Source organism: Temnothorax nylanderi, unplaced genomic scaffold (genome assembly GCF_030848795.1).
Source record: "Temnothorax nylanderi isolate EJ_2023f unplaced genomic scaffold, tnyl_v1.0 TNYL_tig0025_pilon, whole genome shotgun sequence".
Lineage (NCBI taxonomy): Eukaryota > Metazoa > Arthropoda > Insecta > Hymenoptera > Formicidae > Temnothorax > Temnothorax nylanderi.
The window spans coordinates 556,246-572,428 of NW_027249087.1; the positions used below are offsets into that span (position 1 = coordinate 556,246).

At 37.8% G+C, this 16,183-nt stretch overlaps 3 protein-coding genes across 3 annotated transcripts in view; 2 read left to right on the plus strand and 1 right to left on the minus strand.

The window, feature by feature from the left end:
• Positions 1-87: 87 nt before the first annotated feature.
• On the plus strand, positions 88-2,616 carry S2p (membrane-bound transcription factor site-2 protease). Its single transcript, XM_071701364.1, has 6 exons — positions 88-463; positions 711-986; positions 1,237-1,587; positions 1,649-1,807; positions 1,899-2,156; positions 2,243-2,616. Exons 1-6 carry the CDS (start codon positions 389-391, stop codon positions 2,609-2,611), a joined length of 1,488 nt encoding a protein of 495 aa, XP_071557465.1. The 5' UTR covers positions 88-388; the 3' UTR covers positions 2,612-2,616.
• On the minus strand, positions 2,473-4,827 carry Tfiia-s (general transcription factor IIA subunit 2). The gene is made up of 4 exons (XM_071701369.1): positions 4,440-4,827; positions 4,016-4,120; positions 3,799-3,928; positions 2,473-3,070 (listed from the first exon to the last, which is right to left on the minus strand). Exons 1-4 carry the CDS (start codon positions 4,509-4,511, stop codon positions 3,039-3,041), a joined length of 339 nt encoding a protein of 112 aa, XP_071557470.1. The 5' UTR covers positions 4,512-4,827; the 3' UTR covers positions 2,473-3,038.
• Positions 4,828-5,144: 317 nt separating this feature from the next.
• Positions 5,145-16,183, plus strand: part of LOC139769877 (uncharacterized) — a 288,097-nt gene continuing 277,058 nt past the window's right edge. The window contains exons 1-3 of the mRNA XM_071701356.1: positions 5,145-5,851; positions 6,337-6,471; positions 7,548-7,648. Of these exons, the coding sequence (XP_071557457.1) occupies positions 6,409-6,471; positions 7,548-7,648 (164 nt within the window). The 5' untranslated portion in view covers positions 5,145-5,851; positions 6,337-6,408. The remainder of the gene's footprint in view (positions 5,852-6,336; positions 6,472-7,547; positions 7,649-16,183) is intronic.

A 16,183-nucleotide genomic window follows, 5' to 3' on the forward strand; every position in this document is an offset into this window, starting at 1 on the left:
TCGCTCTCCTTTGCGGATGTCACGCAAATACCGCCAAGCCTGTGAACGATGATTCGAATAAATCAGCGTTTACATAAATTAACAGCTGTTGTTTACAAAGTTTTTGCTAAAAATAGGCGAAGCTTGCAGTGATACCGATAACGCAATATCGAACACGTTATCAGTGTTATCACCGAGGATCCATTGTTTATTGTTTACTGTTATGAGATGAGAAGATTCCGCAACGCGGTCTAGGGATATAATTATCGAATACATTAGACGCCTAGGAGAGAGAGAGGGTGCTTGTGTGCGTGACTTTCGATAACATTTTGCGAGACGCAGCGATGTAGTTATGAGGGAGACCTGGGAAAACCGGCATCCGGGATTACAAGCTGAAATAAACTGAGAAATGGATGCCTTGAGCGTGTTAATTGTGATAGCATTGATACATTGCTCACTATTTTTTTTTGATACGCTTTTTAAGGTAAATCACACGGTTCTCGTATCACGCTTTTGCTCTTGCTCCACGCTTGAAAGTTCCGCAGAAGGCCCGTTAGAATGAAATGACGTTTATAATACACGAGCGTGGATTCTCTGGACTCGAGAAATTATTAGTTGCCACTGATATCCACGTTTTCTGTCATAAAATTCTTGCCATAAACTTTCAAGTAATTTTGTAATGTGGAGTGTAAGTTCGTCATAATAAGGATAATTTCTGACACATTTTTCAGTCCTGCTCGCACTTTCCATACCTCTACTTCCTGGAGAACACTGGCCTGGAGATACAGATACTGAGAGTGAAATGGTTTACGACCGCTTTCAATCGTAAAATAATAAAATGGGGAATGGACCGCTCCAGGTTTTGGACCGCTTGGTTCAATGCGGGTGTCCTTATAAGCATTGTACTGTTGCCAATAGCTGTCGTCATTATCTTGAAGATGACGGTCAACATGTGGCTAGCTGGATCCTCGAGCGACACTAATTCAGGAGTTATATTAGAACCTATGGTAGATTAAAATAAAGATATATTTATGAGCCTGATACTTTTCAATAATTTTTAGTACACAGGGGTTTTATAGAAGTAAAAGAGCTAATATATTTGAGAGTTTAGCTTTATACTTTTTACTATAATACATTAGAATTTTTAACATGATATATAATTATTCAATCTTAAGTATAATAATAGGTTTTAAGAATCTTTCATATCTTTAGTCTAGTTTTTTGTACAATTGTCTTTGATAATTCTATATGTTTTAGTTACCAGGCGTGGATGTCCCTTTCAATGAAATCGGCTATTATGCAACGACATTAGCAATATGTAGTATAGTTCATGAACTAGGGCATGCCCTTGCTGCAGCGAGAGAAGATGTACAGCTATTTGGTTTAGGAATCTTGATTGTTTTCACAATTCCAATAGCTTATGTGCATATAAGCAATGAACAATTAGTTGCATTGCCATTAAGAAATCAATTACGTATTGCGTGCGCAGGAATTTGGCATAATATTATTCTTGCTACGATAGCTGCAGCAATTCTTGTATTTTCCACATGGCTGTGGGCACCATTCTATAATGTTGGCTCTGGGGTTCATGTGAAGACTATTCTGCCTGTAAGTGATCAAAACAAAAGAAAGTTATTAAAATATATTTTTATTTTGCTATTTGTTGTAGAATTCGCCTGTATTAGGACCAACTGGTCTTTTGGAGCGTGATGTAATATATAAATTAAACAATTGTCCTGTAAAACACAGTGAGGATTGGTACGATTGTATGGTGCACGCAGTGCAGCATTCTGCTCCTGGTTATTGTGTTAAGCAATCATTTATCCAGGTAATTTTCTTAGAAGACATTTACTATTATGATTTCATCGTTTAGCGTCTAGTATTTGTAATTCTTGTTGCATCCGTATGCTATTTTTCAGGACTATGACGAGTCAGTTCCAGCTAAGCAGAAGACAAACGGTGCTGTGAATTGTTGTACAACTGACAGTGAAATAAATGGCAATCTGTGTTTCGAATATATTGAAGGACCGCAAACTGCTCCTCTTCATTTACCTCCGCATTCTTGCCTTCCAGTAAGGGCAATGCTTAATCAGTCACAGAATTTCTGTCAAACTAGTCACGAATGTTTATCTCAAGATGCTCATTGTATGAGACCTTCTTTAGACAATGTGACAAAGGTAAGTAGAAGCAAATGTGTAATTTATCTCTTATAATGAACAGATTTTCACAAAGTCGTTATCTTTAAAACAATTTAAAACTGCAGATCATACAAATAAAAAGGAAAATAGACAAGGATGTGTTATTCGTTGGTCATCCGGCAGACATTTACAGGACTGTCGATGTATCAGATTGGGTGCCAAAGTATTCTTTCCTGTATCCTAAATTACCTGAATCATTTGCGCTACTTTGCAAATATATCACAGTGTTTTCAGCAGGGTTGGCAATTATCAATGTTGTGCCTTGCTTCTTCCTGGATGGTCAATATATTTTAAATATAATTGTACTTTATTTATTGAACTCCATGCCACATAATAAAAATATCAGAGAAAGCACAGTACTTACAATAACAAGTATAGGTACAATACTTCTTATGACGAACTTAATGTATTTGCTTATTAATAAATTATTGTAAGTTAATTATGCATCTTCATCTTCTTCATTTATATTCTTCGTATGTGAAATCATAAAATAATCCTTACCTAACCTGTCACATATCAATAATAATAATAATAATGCCCTTTTTGAATTTGTGTTTAGATTTACAGAAATTGTCAACGCGATACATCTTTTATATTTTAATATTAATTAAAATGGTTTGATATTAAATTTTTGTATACTTAAATTAAAAAAATTTGTAAGTATTGGTTGGCTTAATGCAGTTACAAAAATTATAATTTTTCTAAAATTTGATATATTACTAGCTGTCGGTTAAATGTTTACAGGGAATAAAATTTATACCTATTTTTATTTTGTCGTATTTGCCTTGTTATTTATCACGAAAAAATTTGTTTTGACAATATAAGAAAGATTTCTCTCGCGTGTATAAAATGCTAAATTTGTTATCGTTTTGCCGCTCCATCCGTGTCCAATGCTGAAAAGAATATTTATATTGTAGAAACGTATGTATTTTGAAAAGTAATAAAACTAACAAACAATGTAATAGAAAACTGTAAATTATTGCCTGTCCAGTGATTTAAGTCACTTGGAAAACTTACTGTTAACTTACGTAAAGATATTTAATCTTCGGAAGGCGAACGTTGGATCACTTCTGACCCATAGCAAAGTTTCTCTTGTATGTGTAGCAAAATAAATTTTTATATGAGAATGTAATTTATTTTGTTTTTTTTGTTCTTTTTTCAAGAATGGTAATAATACGTAATAATTTGTTGATTTGTCACTTCTGTACTTTCAGACATTCTGACTATTTTACTGAAGTTCTTTCTGAATAAAATTTGTCTTTTCTGATCGCTGCTGTACTGAATACTGCCTATAAAATGCTTTCTTTGGCTGCACGCGAGTTGCCTTATCTCTTAAGACAAAATAGGGAGAAGGGGAGGGACTCAAGTTACAAGACTCCTTGGCTGCGTTCGGAGAGCGCGCTATTAGCGCTATTGCATCATTCTATCTTTATCGCTTATCAAGTGTAGAACAAGGATAGAATAAGCAAATAGCGCTAATAGCGCGCTCCCCGGACGCAGCCCTTGAGTCACACAGTCTAAACAAAACAGAGTCAAGGTAGGGGTCACGAGTGACTCAACGTCCACCTTCCAAAGGTTATACATCATGGGCTGAATTCTTGTTAGCGTTATCAGTACTTACTTTTTCCATCGCAAGCAACAATTTTTACTTTATCTACTATCGCAACCTCCTGAACCTCACGGAATTCAACGTCATTTAGCATAAAAGTCCATACATTATCACAAAATCTATATGTGTTTAGTTTGCCAGCCTGTAACAAGTCAATTTGTTTAAATCAGATTCTTTCCAAATGCAATAAAGTCAAGCAAGAAAGAATAATTCAAATATAAAGACTTACCTTAAATGTGAGTCTCGACTTAACCCTAGTTGCGAGAGCTTGATTAATAGCTTTGTCAAATTGCAGCAACACCTTTATTGCGAGCTGTGGCGTTATTTGTCCATACTGGAATACATATTATCACTATTAGATGTGATAAAATCATGAAACAACAAAGATGCTTTCTAATGCAATTAGATATAGTAAAATATATCGTAATTTTTAATTATTTAACAGAATTTAGTTTTATTTTCATAAAGAATACATAAGAATCTATCGCAAGCATTACGTTTTTTGATTTTGTAGCGTAAATGAAATTTATTACAGCATGTAAACTCAGCTAACGTAAATTGTGTTATCGTTCACTCGAAACAAATTAATTTTTCTACGTATACGGCCTAAAATGTTAATTCTAACCTGTCTTACGGTATTATTATACATTCACCTGTATCAGCTCGTCGAGACTTTCTTGCAACGTGTTACCTAACGTTGTGTTTCTATACAACTGGTAAGACATTCTTGAAAAAATGTCTCGTAATAACGTGGAGAGTAATAATTCCCGATCGTGAAGCGTCTACCATCAACAAACAACAATCTCTTCGCATATCAGTTCTGACGCTGCCTGACGCATCCGATATCCGATGCAGTGCTGTGCAGTGCTGTCGTGGCTCGTAACGTAAAAACGAGCGCCTGCAGCGCGGCGCATGGTTATGAAATTGTTAAAGTTATATTCTAGACGAATTTATTCAGTCACATGAAGCGTACACTTGTGCAAATGAATCAATTGCATGGCATTTAGTACAAAGAATGCGACGATACAGCGTTTCTTTCGGCAATGTGATCGTTTTTTTTCTCTCTGTCATTACTTACGTGTGTATGTTCACGCAACCGTCTGAACTGGACTGTATAGACACGAAGCGACGACCAATCACCTCTCCCACGACGTAATTTTGAACTTGAGTTTCGGCCTGAAAGGCGGGAAAAGTTCCGCATATATGTATGCTTGTTTATACAAATGTACATATGTTAAATAAATTATTGCAGTCATTTCACTGTTTCTAGTAAACCGTTTTCTAATATCTAGCTATAAAATAATAATGTTATATATTTATACAATAAACATCCACGGTAATTAGTTTGCGTTGACAGTTCTGATACCTGGGTAAAAAATTTTTCATATATAATTATATATAAAATATATATCCATATACATATATATATATATATATTATATATATATATAATTCTTTTTCTGGTATACAAAGCTTCCTCGTCGTATAAACCATAAACGCTGGGCGCTGAGCTATCTCTTTTCGCCGAATCGCGCGAATGCTGATTCGCAGGTAATTATATATTAACCATAATTTCTCATTATTTATTGCAAAAATTGCAAAACGACATAGGACTTTTCTATTCAGTTTGACACAATCTATACCCAATTGACCCTTCACACTTTGGCTTTGTCAAACATTACCGGACACCTTGTATACGAAAAATTTTTTCCCGGGTATTTTCCATGTTTTGATCCTAAACGAACTTCACGTTGCAGTCATATTACGCCATTTTACGTGGCACGCAGTCAAAGCGGTTGCATGGTAAATCGCGAAGTCACGTTCAAGTTGTTCCGTCATTTATATTTATCTATTAATTGTTACTGGCTAAAAGTAATTCTCGCGCGCGTGAAAGATTACCGCGAATGTGAAAAACCAGAAAAACGTATTAAAACGTCGTATACAATCATCTATTATACGCCAGTAACGATTCATACGTGTGAAATCGATCGAGATCGCCTTCGCGTATCTTACTGTTTCGCTCAAGTGCAACGAAAAGCCGTAATAGCCTCACGATAATCAACAGGTACGTTTGGAATGATTATCTTCGACCACTTCTAATATCTATTGAAACATTTCGAATTTTATTTCTGCTCCAAACAGCAACTTTTCATTCATCGTTCCAATTGTACTTGTCTTTCCTACTTGTCCTCCCCCCCCCACTCCCTTAATTTATCCTTTTCACGGAAACTTAAGATTTCGTATCTAGTGAAATTAAAGAACGTACTCGATTAACCTGATTGGTTCGCTGTTCCGAAATTCCTAGATCGCACCTGCTGCACCTCGGCGGCAGGGCTGCAATTTCGGATCGTAGTCGCAGTTACGCCGTTACGGGACCGTCGTGTCGCGATGGAAATCGTAGAATCGAGCGAATTCGAGTTGCTCCGCTATTTTTCGCGATTATCACGTTCTAAAAGTGAACCCCGCGCAAATGGAATTATCGCGAGTGTCTTCGAATTGTCGGGCGTTCGTTGCAACGATCGTACATAGTTGCATGTTATTATATTCCAGTTATCGCAACTCCGGTATCCGATAACTCGACTCAACACGCGATCGACGCCAAACGAAATCCACGTATATCTCATGCCGTTATCTCCTCGCCGAGATGCTGTGAGAGTAGAATTGACGTTCGATCGTCGCCACCAGGTACCTATGTGTACAATTTATTATAACGTAACTGTATTATCGAGTTTATTTCGTTCCTTCTTTTCAAAGCTACCCAGACAGCATGCATGCGTCCAAAATCGGGACATATAAGATATCTAAAAGACATGTTTTAGACATCTTTTAGACGTCTTACGAAATAATGGCTAAAAGACGTTTTAAAGACGTCTCATGTCCCGATTTTAAACATGGTGCTGTCTGGGTAAGCATACACTGTTAAATATTATAAAGGATAAAATTATTAAACCAATACCTTGAGTTAAATAACATTTTGTTATTTTCAACTACCATGTGTGTCGAATTTTACTATTTTTATACAAAAGAGTAATATTTTAACTCCATTTGTTTAATTAAATTAACATTGCTTTAGTTAAATTAATGACATTGAGTTAGGAACAGTGGCGATCTATATAAAGTTGAAAATGACTCAAATTGAGTTTAATTTGACACTATAAATTTAACAGTATATATATTTAATTATGTTTCATGTTAAGTTGCTAGATATAAATATTTAGTTGAAGTCTGAAAATAATGTTCTAAATTTGTCGACATTTTGGAAATCTTGTAGGAGAAACCTTATTTTATGTTACATGCATTGATAAGGAGTGTTTTCCATTTACTGACACACAAGTCGACACACAAGTCTCGTTCTGTCTTTGTTACTCGTTGAATACCAAGAAAGATAGAACGACGTCTGTGCCGACTTGTGTCACTAATTGGAAAGCACCCACCCACCCCCACGGATCACCGCGATTAGTTCGCTTCTTTTTAGCGTTCCGAATATTTTGAGAACTGCGCTTTAGCAATTGTCGATAACTTCAGATCGTGGCAGATCGGAGTAAGTTGCAGAACGCGCCGCGAGCCGCGAGTGCCGCGACGGGAGTCGCGGAGTCCGCGAATTCGCTCCATCGCTCCGTACTTTTCACGATTTGTCACGATCTAAAGGTAAGTCCCGTGCGAATATAATTATCGCGAATGCCACCGTAACGTCGCGCAACATCGTGTGTAATCGTTATTGTGCCAATGCCAATATCGTGATTGTCGATGTCTGTCAACAGTGTCAACGCGCGCGCGCGCGGAGTCGATGGAAATACCTCGGCGTCATTACTTTCTTCCCGAAATGCCGCAAGGAGCACAACTCGTGCGTGATAATCGTCAGGTATGTTGTTGTTCATTCATTCTGTAATGTAATTAGCCGCATCGATTACATCTGTTAGCGGTGGCTCGCTATCTCGACGATATTTCGAACGAACTTTTCATCGCACGGTAACGACATGTCGGGTGGCCTCGAGTGAGGCAAAGTTTCTATCGGCTAATGATAGTACGGCTTGAATTTCGCCGCGCAACTTCGCGCCGCGTCGAGAAGCCGTGCGTTTGCGCGGCGAATATTGCGAAACGGGCCATTCTTATCGACATTGCCTCTCGCCGTCTCTCTCTCCCTCCCTCCCTCCCTCCCCCCCTGCGGCCCGAATTTCCAGAGTCGAGGTAATCCCGGGTTGACGCAACGGGAGAGAATCAAATCCGTAGTCGGTACGAAGCGGGGAGAAGCGGGGGAGGGCGTGGAGGGAAGGGGTGAGGGAGAGGGTGAGTAAGAGCGTAGGGATAAATCTAACGAGGTAACTCGTACGCCGATTGCCCGTAATGTTTATGCTCCTCTGACTCGCAAGCGGCTGCTTTTAGAAAGACAATCACGACTATCTCGATTTATGCGCCCATAGAGAATGAACGCAGGTGGGATTACTTATTGCGAGTGTTTTAATTCTTCCGTTGCGAAATTGTCTCCTGCAGTTGTTAGATACGAGTATTATTTAGTAAATTTAGTTGAAGTCTGAAAATAATTTTCTAAATTTGTCGACATTTTTTAAATCTTGTAGGAGAAATCTTATTTTAATTAATCCAAATTCTGGCGAATATCATTAGAATTATTACCCTCGCAGACCACACTTATTTTTTGCATACGTGGTAAGCCGCACTGGGATCTTCCAGATCCCAGCCATTTTTCGCTCATAAGTTTCGAAAAAATCAACGTATTGTAATGTTTTTTTTTCCAATCAAAATTTGTAAAAAAAAATTATTACCAAAAAATACGCATTAAAAATATAAATGATTGTTTCAAACGTAGTTCCAAAATTTCGTTGGGGTCCCTGAGAGGCTCCAGTGTGGCTTTCGAGGGTTAATGATATCAAAAAATGTTTCAGATAACAGTTAAAAAGTTTTGATTAAAGCATTTTTTATATTATTAATAATTTTGATAACTTGTGAATTATTCAGAATGAGATATCTCGTAATCTCTTTATAAACTGTATACACTTGTAGTTTCCCCCGTTATTCGAAAGTAGAACGTTCCTATAATTAAACCTGTAAGCCGAAGAAGCGTAAAGCGAAGAAGCAATTACCACGGGAAAAATTTGTTTCATAAAAGCGAAAATTTTCTTCGGATTTCTTCCGGTTAACGAAAATAGGTACTAATGTAGGTCTTACGTAAAAGAACGAAGTGGCGTAAAGTGAACTTTCGAAAAGCGGGGGATACTCTTTGGGGGATATAAATTATTAACTTGCGAGTTAAAAAAAGTTAAGTGCTTATATCGTGCGTAAAGCATATAAAACTATAAGTCTTAATATTTCCTGTTAGAAGATAATTAATTTTAGTAACAGTAAATTATTTTATTTATGTGTTATATTTTTAATCATTTTACTTTCTTTATTTTTACTCTTTTGTAATATATCAATTTTAATACAAATGTACATTATTGCACAGGTGATGGCAAACGTTATTAATTTCACTGATAACGTACATAAATTTTGATATTTAAGAGAATTAAGCCAGAAAATATTTAACTTAGTGTAATTTAATTTAGTAAAATGTAACAAATGACATTCGCAATATAATTAATATTAATACTATACACGGAAAGAATTTTCTCTTAAAATTTACCCTGAAATCATGGTAGTTGTGGGACAACATGTACCACCAAGAATTTTATGCGAGCTATTCTGATTAATATCTACCATAATAAAAAATATTAATATCAATTACATTAAAATATAAAATATGTTTGATTAATTTTACTAAAATATATCTAGGAAATTTCAATAATTTTTCAAAATTTACCAATCTGCTTGGTAATTTTTATCACGTTGTTTGTAAAATGTCTTTTGTATATTTTAAAAATTCCTTGGTTGCCAAGTTGTCCCAAGTTTGTAGTGAATTTAAGGGTAAAATATAACAAAAAATTCTCTCCGTGTACGTGTATTAATAATACGGTACTAATTATATTAATAATATCCGATACGAAAAAGAGGAAAAAATTATATTCTTTATTATTATACTAACAATAAGATGATATATTACAACCGATACTGTCGAAAGGTGAAATTAGTGGAAAGTTTTCCAGTACGTCGCGTAGAAAAATTTAATTAAAATTAATTGCACAATATATTTCGAGCAATTTTTAACGCAAGCTGCGATGTAATTTTGCGTCGACGCGAGTCGTGGCAGGATCGTTTTCTTCTTTTTATAAATTCGCACGCGCGTTGGGTGAAACGTAAATATGAGAGCCCTTATAGCTATCCGTTTGGTTCAAATACTCGAGTAATTACCGGCGAAAAGTTCGGCTTGCGTGCGAAACTTTTCTCGGTAAAAGAGGCACAAAGCCTCTTGAGCCGGAAATGAATAAGCAGCTCCCATGAACTTGGCGCACGAAAGTGTATTTGTTTCTCTGCGTACCAGGTGTTTCGTTAGATTTATTAGCATCGATCATGGCTTTTAAACAATTTGCAAATTAAAGCTTAGAATGCGCTATTTCTTCGTACAGATCACTTTGGTCACTGGATCTTTATGAGAAATATACATATAACAGAGTAACTTACTTCCGCTGTCAGTAGCAAAATTTTTAACGAGTTTGGAATCATATTTTTTCATCATAAATATTGATGCATGTTGATAAACAACACTATCAATTACATGGAAATTAAAAAAATAAGGTACTAATTTTAAAGAGAGGCATTGAAATTATATTAAATTTAAGCAGATAGAAAATTAATTAATTTAACGTAAATTAATAGCAGCAAATAATTTTTTAAAGAAAAACTTAGTCGATTGAACGAGTCGAGATAATTTAAAAGATACAAAAAATGTTCCAAAAGAGAATGGCTATATATGTTACACAAAAAGGAAAAGAACGATTTGGTTTTTCATAAAGGAAAGGTTATAGCTTCGTGAGTTTCTTCGCGGTGGAAAGAGAGACAAAGTTCGAAACGACGTCGCTCGTGTAGAATGTGAAGGTGCTGGCGTTATCGTAGAACGAGAATAAGAAGTTAAGAAAGAGCAGGATAAAAAAGATCTTCGTAGCGGGAAGGGCGGATGATGGGAGAGGGCGGGGGCGCCTATGGTCCACTGGAAGGTCCCGTTTGTGAAGGAGAAAACGCGAAACGGGGGAGAGGTTGACTTTTTGGTGGCCGTGCGAGCAAGATAGTCTCATCGATCGGATTCTGTGCGACGTGGGAGCGCAATGAAAGGCATCTTTAAGAGTAGTATAGCGAGGTCTATAATAGGGGGTGAATGTGGACGTCGGCGAAAGATGGAGGTCGCGCGCGCGAGCGCGGGGTAAAATCCCTCCGCGTGACTATTTATGTAGCTCGCCTTTCAGAAACTTTGCAAGAACAATTTATTACGGATATACGTACCATTTTGGGAGGGGGGGGGGTCAAAACTTTATTATGACACTGAGAACTTTATCTACGACTAGGGGAAACCGGTTTCTTTTATCGATAACGGGACGGTTAAGCCGGATATAATCTCAAGGAAGTCGAAACGGAAACATCTTTAATAACTTTTATAAATAATATGACAAATGTGTGTGCTTATGCAGTCTTTTTATTAGCGAGATATTCAATATAATATAAAATTATGGAGATAACGTTAAAATATACGTAAAACGGATTATCTTTATTAGGTCAGTATTTTTATCAATTTTTAATTAATGGTTTTTTAAATCAATAATCAGTATTTTATTGCAAATATTAATGTTTTTTTATAACTAATTGATATTCAGTGATCAATAATGTCAATGTAATAAAGTTTTTCATCGACTATTTATTCAAAAAACATAAGTAAACAACATCCAGTAAATATATATTTAAAAATAATAGAAGAGAAAAAAAACAACGAATCATTCCACGATGATTTTAATAATAATTAAAGAAAAACTACTAATGCATTTTTTAAATTTTATTTGGAAAAGGAGATTTTCTTTCTAAAAAGTTTTCCTTCCGTTTCTTACAAAATCAATTTTAGTATGTTGTTACATTTCGTTAGTAAGACTGGGGCATTAGATCAATACTTTTAGAAGTTAGACTTGATCTATAAACTTAGTGATTTGATTAGATGATAGCAATGTCGTTGAGATAGGTCAAACTGACAGAGGCTTGTACTTGTAATTGGCTAAATGGAATGTATACCATCCACGTATACAATAGTGAGAAAAGGCATAGCAATAAGAAAATTCATTATTACATAATTTATTGCACTGTATTAGTACTGGATATTTATTAAAATTGTTGCATTAATGATAAAATCCAAAGTAATATTATGGTAATTCTTTTTTGTAATTTAGATAATCAGTTTTGTTTCTTTTATAATAACTCGGACAAAGAATCGTTATCGTTCTGATTGTGAATTAATTATGGCGATTGCTGGAATTAGAAGAAACGGTTATACGGAAAACGAAACAAAATCCACTTGTTACATTGCTGATTTGCTTGAAGTTATATACCAATTCTATATAACCGTATTAGAGGAAAAAGGGCAGACAGGAAGGAAGGAAGGAAGAAAAGGAAAAGAGATATTAGTGAGAAGGAAAGAGAGATTTCCGAGTGGCGAAAGAAATAAATGAAACAGTGATTGAGAAGGAGCGAGTGGGCGAAATATATAAGGTGTATACATGCACAGAGATTACATCAAATATGTGTTATGTTTTTCTCAAAAGCAAAATTTGCGCCATTTTTTAAATAAAAATTAAATCAACTATTCTTATTAATAATTTTCAATTTCGACATTAAAAATGCTTGAATCTATTAATTATTAATTTTATTAAAAAATTATTTCTTGAAGTGCAATTCTTAAATGAGATTTCATTATCTATTTATACTTTCAAAGTTTAATTTGTTTCAACCATTATGCACATATAAAATTATAATCAATTTTAATAATTACGAATACACATACACATATGTATGTAATTCTCAGTTTTGTATAATTCAAAAGCGATTGTTGCTTCGATTTTGAAATCATCACTATTCTCTTAATAGGAATTCTACTGTTTAAATTACGCGTTAGGATTAGGACACCCTATAGGGAGAATAGCGGTAAGCGTCGGCCGTTGCCAAGGCAATGAATCGCAGATTGACGCAGGCGTCGCGACGTCCGGCCGCGCGCGCCCATCCCCATATTCCACCCTCTCTTTCTCCTGCCGAAGCGTGCCACTGCCTAAAGCGTGCACCTCGCTCGGTTCACCCCCTGTCCCTTCCCTACTTATGACACAGACGGTTAAATTCGCGAAGTTTGTCGCATTATGATTTATACAGGAAAATTCCATCGGTGTCGATACTTTGTAGGCTAAAGCTCGATATCTCTTTCGATTTATTTCGGAATCGCTATTCAATTATATCTCACGTTTGGATTTCGTTACGGATGAATATGCATGCTCTGCTTTGCGGCATTCTGATATTCCATCTCGCGTAATCGCGACAATGTTTTCTGAAGAATGCTCGAGATTGGCGCAATTGCTTTACAATAGTGTCGTATCATAACATTTATCTTTAATTAATGATAATTTATTTACTTTTAACGCTATTCACGCTTTAGTCGTCAATTTTAAAATTAAAAGAGCCACTTACATATATCGCGTTTGAAATACATATGGTTGTAATCTATGTATCTTAGATATTTGTATAAAAAGTTACACTTATATAAATGTTGCGATCGATATTAGTTTGAATTATTTAGCAAAAGTTTCGAGCTAAAATAATGCTATAGAATCTAATTGGATCTCTCTCCGAAAGCCCCGAAAGTCAATATCTAGAATCTAGCACTTAAAAGATACGCGAAATCGAAATCGAACTCTAACGTCAGTGACTGCATAAATCTGGAATTTCGTGTATAGGAAGGCAATCGTTGTGCCTTCCAATTTGGAGCGTGGCTAGATAAATAGTAGTGACTATGCTTCAACTTAAATTGCATTGCAATTTTATATAGCATTTTCTATTTCCAATATGAGATCTAGGATTCTTCTTTTTTTTACTCTTCTTTCTTTCCCTTCTACATATACATTAATATACTTTTATAAATATGATGTTTCAATGAAAACTACTTTTCTTTTAAGTAAAATGTAATCCTCAGAATTTATCATATATAATAAATAGATCCTGATGTATTAATTAAATAATACATTAAAAAAAAGGGATTATTATTTTCCTGAACGTAAGTTGTTCTAAAATTTATAAGAGACCAGTTGTAACTATTTTTTCCAATATTGTTAAGCTTCAGATATCTCGTGTGTAGAAAATACCTATAATTAGTTTTTTGAAATTATCCAAAGCTTGAACATAGTTCATTGCGTATTATTCTAAATATTTTACGCATGTGGTACTTTACAACATACATATGGTCTACTAAAATCGAAGTGTGTCAATTTCGAGGTGTATGCCCGTTGGTTCGCGGACCGCGTCGCGAGCGTGTCGCGTTATTCCAAAGTTTGCCCCGCGACTCGGTGGACAGTCCGCGAGCCGCGTACGTTAGTACGTAGTGCGCATCCCCAGGGCAAGAAGCGAGTAAGAGAAAAGAGAGAAAGAGATGAAGAGAAGGCATGGCAGGAGGGTAGAAGAAGCCGCGCGCGCGATATATATATATATATATATCTATATACAGCGTATGTCGCGGTAGCGTCGTCGGCTCGAGCGCCGCGGTGGGGTTGGGTGGAAAAAGTTGGGTGAAACTTGAAGGAGAAGCGGAGAAGGAAGCGCGCAGGATATATGCGGAGGAAAGGGTGGCACGCGCGCTGTGCGGGTGAAGCGGAGAATCGGAATGAAAGGAGGAAAAAGGGGCGAGGGGGGGGGGTGGGATAGGGGTTGAATCTGGAAAGAAGAGGGAAGTTCGGCGGAGACGCGCCGTAGGCAACACATCGTCGGGGGTTGCTACTGGTAAACGTGGAAGCGCCGAAGGTGATCGCGACCGGGATTGAATAGTGGTAGTAGCTACGGCGACGTTGGTGGTGGTGGCGGCGACGATGGTAGTGGTGTCGATGGTAGAACGGTAGTGGTGGCTCGGCGTGTCCCGACGCGCGCCGGGAAAGTTTCGTCGAGAAACGCGGCGTGCGCGGAGTGTGAGAACGCGCGGCGGCGGTGGCGGCGGCGGCGGTGGCGGCGACGAGCGAGAAAGAGGGCCAGGGAGAAAGTTGGGGGTGAGTCTCGCGCGCGCGGGGGTGAGAGGCGCGGGATAGAGTTTGGAGCGAGAGTCCGGAGGACGGCGGCAACGCGATGCGGAGGCAAGGTTTTCGTCTCCAGTTCCCGCTAAGCGGCCGACAGGTTTGGAACGAGCGCGCGGGCTACGGCATACGCTCGCGCGACACGCGGGCTAGCGTGTTTTACCCGTTTTGTATATATAGGATACATACATATGTATATATACATATAAAGGGGGGTAGTATAGCGTGCGCGTAGTGGCGGTTGTCGCGCTAAGGGAGGACGACGACACACGTGGCCGCGCGTTACCAACGACGACGGCCTTACCAGCGGTGACCGGCACGCGGCGTGGGGACGGTCTCGGGATCACTCGCGCGGGGTTCACGCGTGCTACCGCGGCGGTCGAGTTCACGCGTGGCACTACGGCCGCGGAGGGCCGCGAGCGAGCGCGAGCGAGGTTGACGAGCGCGCGGCCACCCTCCTCCCACCGCGCTTGGTCCGCGTCTCCTCTTCTCCTTCTTCGGTGCGTCCTCCACCTCTTCTTCCTTCTCCACCTTCGCCGGCTCCTACTCTCACTGCTTCGCCTCTCTCTTCCTCATGTTCTCTACCCCTAGTGAGATATTGATTTCCCTTAGCTGACTCCCACGAGGGCAGGCGGCAGGCAACCAGGTACGGCTACCGTGCCACGAGTAGACAGCTTCCGACAATCAGAAAGAAACCATCGTATGCACTTGGTTGATCTATATTGAGCGGACGTAGCGTATCGTCCATCTTCGCTTTCCCATTTGCCGATGGGACTCGCGTGCTTTCAATTCCACTCGATTCGGTGCAGGGGCACTTTTCCAAACATCCGCCACGTGCTTCGTGCGCTCGCGCTATTGTTTCTCAAGATTTCCCATTTGAATCATTAATGGTAGGAAAATGGTCGAAAATGCGCTGGTCGCCACAAGTGAACTCTATAGATATAATTGGCCTTTTAATCTGTGTGTAATTTACATAATTAAACATCAGTAGTTAGATAAATATAAATTTTATTATTTATTGACAACTAAGTGATAAATTATTTATCATCCGTATTACATTGGGGATTACGCATTAAAATAGCATATAGTTGTCATAGATTATCTGGTATTTTATTCCTGACTATTGCTTTTTAAAAATGTCATTCTACAACAGACAGCCTCGCGTTTAAAATTCAGCTCGCTGTTCATCCGAGAATATTAGTTTCTTCCCA

Excerpts from the sequence above, each read along its gene's own strand:
- S2p (XM_071701364.1), top strand. The coding sequence starts at position 389 with ATGGATGCCTTGAGCGTGTTAATTGTGATAGCATTGATACATTGCTCA. Across the intron at positions 987-1,236 it reads GAGTTATATTAGAACCTATG|TTACCAGGCGTGGATGTCCC; the intron begins GTAGATTAAAAT and ends TATATGTTTTAG. Across the intron at positions 1,808-1,898 it reads TTAAGCAATCATTTATCCAG|GACTATGACGAGTCAGTTCC; the intron begins GTAATTTTCTTA and ends GCTATTTTTCAG.
- Tfiia-s (XM_071701369.1), bottom strand. The coding sequence starts at position 4,511 with ATGTCTTACCAGTTGTATAGAAACACAACGTTAGGTAACACGTTGCAA. Across the intron at positions 4,121-4,439 it reads GTCTCGACGAGCTGATACAG|TATGGACAAATAACGCCACA; the intron begins GTGAATGTATAA and ends TATGTATTCCAG. Across the intron at positions 3,071-3,798 it reads TGTTGCTTGCGATGGAAAAA|CATTGGACACGGATGGAGCG; the intron begins GTAAGTACTGAT and ends TATTCTTTTCAG.